General features: G+C 38.6%; 1 protein-coding gene across 1 annotated transcript in view; it reads left to right on the forward strand.

The window, feature by feature from the left end:
* The first annotated feature begins 468 nt into the window (after positions 1-468).
* LOC147033058 (beta-1 adrenergic receptor-like) overlaps positions 469-2392 on the forward strand; it is a 9648-nt gene continuing 7724 nt past the window's right edge. Inside the window, exons 1-2 of the mRNA XM_085859009.1 lie at positions 469-617; positions 1818-2392. The exon at positions 1818-2392 is cut by the window's right edge and continues 75 nt beyond it. Coding sequence (XP_085715135.1) covers positions 1829-2392 — 564 coding nt within the window. The 5' untranslated portion in view covers positions 469-617; positions 1818-1828. The remainder of the gene's footprint in view (positions 618-1817) is intronic.

The following is a 2392-nucleotide window of genomic DNA, read 5'->3' on the forward strand; positions in this document are numbered from 1 at the left end:
ATTGGGCTGCAGTGAAAAAAAAAATGCATCAGCCAAATTTGTTATGGATAACATTCAATCATCAAGAAACACTTGATAGGCCAAATTTTCGAAATTACCAAATTGCTGTTTCCGTGGCAACTTATTTATTTGGATTTCTCAAGTATCGTGCTCTGCACGACATTTTTATTGTTATTTCCTTGATTGGTTAACTTTTAGGACAGAAATACCTAAAAATAGTTTGGTGATCTATATTTTGTTCACCAACTTAATTCGGGAGTTGAAAGAAAACCTCACAGCCAGGCAACCAGAATACACAAGAGACATTTGTCATGATGTGCGATGCAAGCAACCAATATCCAATTTGAGTCTCTTGAATCAGTTGAACGTTTCCAATTCGACATTTTTATGCTCCACCCACTGCCAAAGTGTATATACATAACACGCGCTTTGATCAAGTTCTAAATATCTGAAGATGTTAATATCAGCTATTATCACCGCTTTTAAAAAAAACCTGAAGGTCTTCTTTCACATTTTCGAAATAGAGTGACTGTAGTGTAATCTTAAGCCTTATAGAATAACTTCCGAGTGACGAATGTGATTCAATCATTTACTAATAATACAATTCTGCAACTCAGGTGCGTGTTCTGAAACTATTGTTAGGTTGTTGTGTTTAAAGAACTACTACTCCGACTACTAACATTACATATTTAACTATCCCAATTATTCCCCCCTTCTTGTAGGGTGGGCCGAGGAGCGATTTTGGCCCAAGTCACGAACTTGCTGGCCAGGCCTGAAGTTCGCTTGAGGATGTAGGAATTTGTTATTTGTTTTAAGGTGATATTACTCCGACTCTTAGCTCAGTACACTGAGGGATCGTTGAGGTTGACCAACGACCAGTGCTGGTAGATGGGTCTTGCCTCTTAATGTCCTTCTGAAGGATGATGGGCACATTTATGCATCGCCCAATATGTGAAACTCAAGAGGGACAGTTTATAATTGTGCAAAGATTCGAACTTTGCCTAGACAGTTCCAAGGTGAGTGCATATACCTCTAAGCTATATACAGTACTGCCAGCACATGTGTGTACACGAAGTGCCAATTTATTTAGTCGGCCGATGCCTTCATAATGGTCATAGTATTTAACCTGTCAAAATTTTCTCAAAAAATTAATGCACATAAGGCATATATATACATATATATGTGATCGGTTAGGACGTGGCCTGCCGTAGAACATCTTTGAGTCTTGATCTGAAGAAAACGTAATGTTCGTTTTTTGAAATTTTACTGAATATTGATGAAACAAGTATTCTTGTTTACTGAATTTTTCGATTTTATGCAATAAGTCAATAATTAAAATGTGCAACTCAACAATCGTTCATATTTTATCTTCTCTTCTGTGTTGGGCCACTGACTTATTGATCAACCCCGTTATCTCTGAGATGTGCAAAGGGGAACACACGTACAATAGGCTTAAAAAAAAAAGCAATTGAAGATAATTGATGAAACCAATTTTTACTACCTATGTTATTGTACAAATGTAACTCCATTTGGCTAAACTAAACTAAAAAAACAAAAAAATTATTGATGGGAAGTTTTCTTTTTGGAAACTTTTTTCTTTAGTTTTTTTAATTGAACCTTTACTTAAATTTTATATGTACTTACAGCATTAATATATTTTTATACATCAACCTGGAAACTTTTCATCGTCCCATTCTCACCACTTCCACTTACTTCCACAGTAATCTGTATTATAAGCATGTTATGTTATATGTTAAAATGTTATATAAGCATGTTATATAAACTCAAGCTTGCTAACCGGTGTATTTTATTCCTAGGGTGCTTTGTGATGGAGAACCATACTGATGTCGTAACATGGCAGCCAGCATCCAGGCAACTTGGAATTGGAATTTTGTTGATGTTCATCGCAGCAGTGACAACTGTGGGAAACCTGCTTGTGCTTGGTGCTCTGGCCTGGTCTCGTGAAGTCTTGCAAGGTGTTACGTTCTCGTTCATAGGCTCATTAGCCTTCGCGGATTTAATAATGGGAGCTTTGGTGATGCCTGCTGGGGCTGCGTACGTTCTTGGAGGCTCTTGGCGTCTTGGAGAGCTCATGTGCTTACTGTGGAACTCCGTTGACGTTTTAAGCACAACAGCAAGCATTGACACCTTATGTGTCATCGCTATGGACCGTTATGTAGCCATAACTGACCCACTGCGCTACCAGATGCATCTGACGCCGAAAAGAGCTCGCTTTCTCATTGCGTTCGTTTGGTTTATCGCAGCCATGATCTCTTTCTTTCCAATACTAATGGGTTGGTGGCGCTCAGATGATCCCGCGGTTTTGGCCTGCGATGAAACTCCCGAATGTTGCGACTTTGTGACAAGTCGTGAATATGCTTTCGCCCTATCA

Source organism: Eptatretus burgeri, chromosome 2, assembly GCF_056783735.1.
Source record: "Eptatretus burgeri isolate ZD-2024b chromosome 2, Ebu_testis_v1, whole genome shotgun sequence".
Lineage (NCBI taxonomy): Eukaryota > Metazoa > Chordata > Myxini > Myxiniformes > Myxinidae > Eptatretus > Eptatretus burgeri.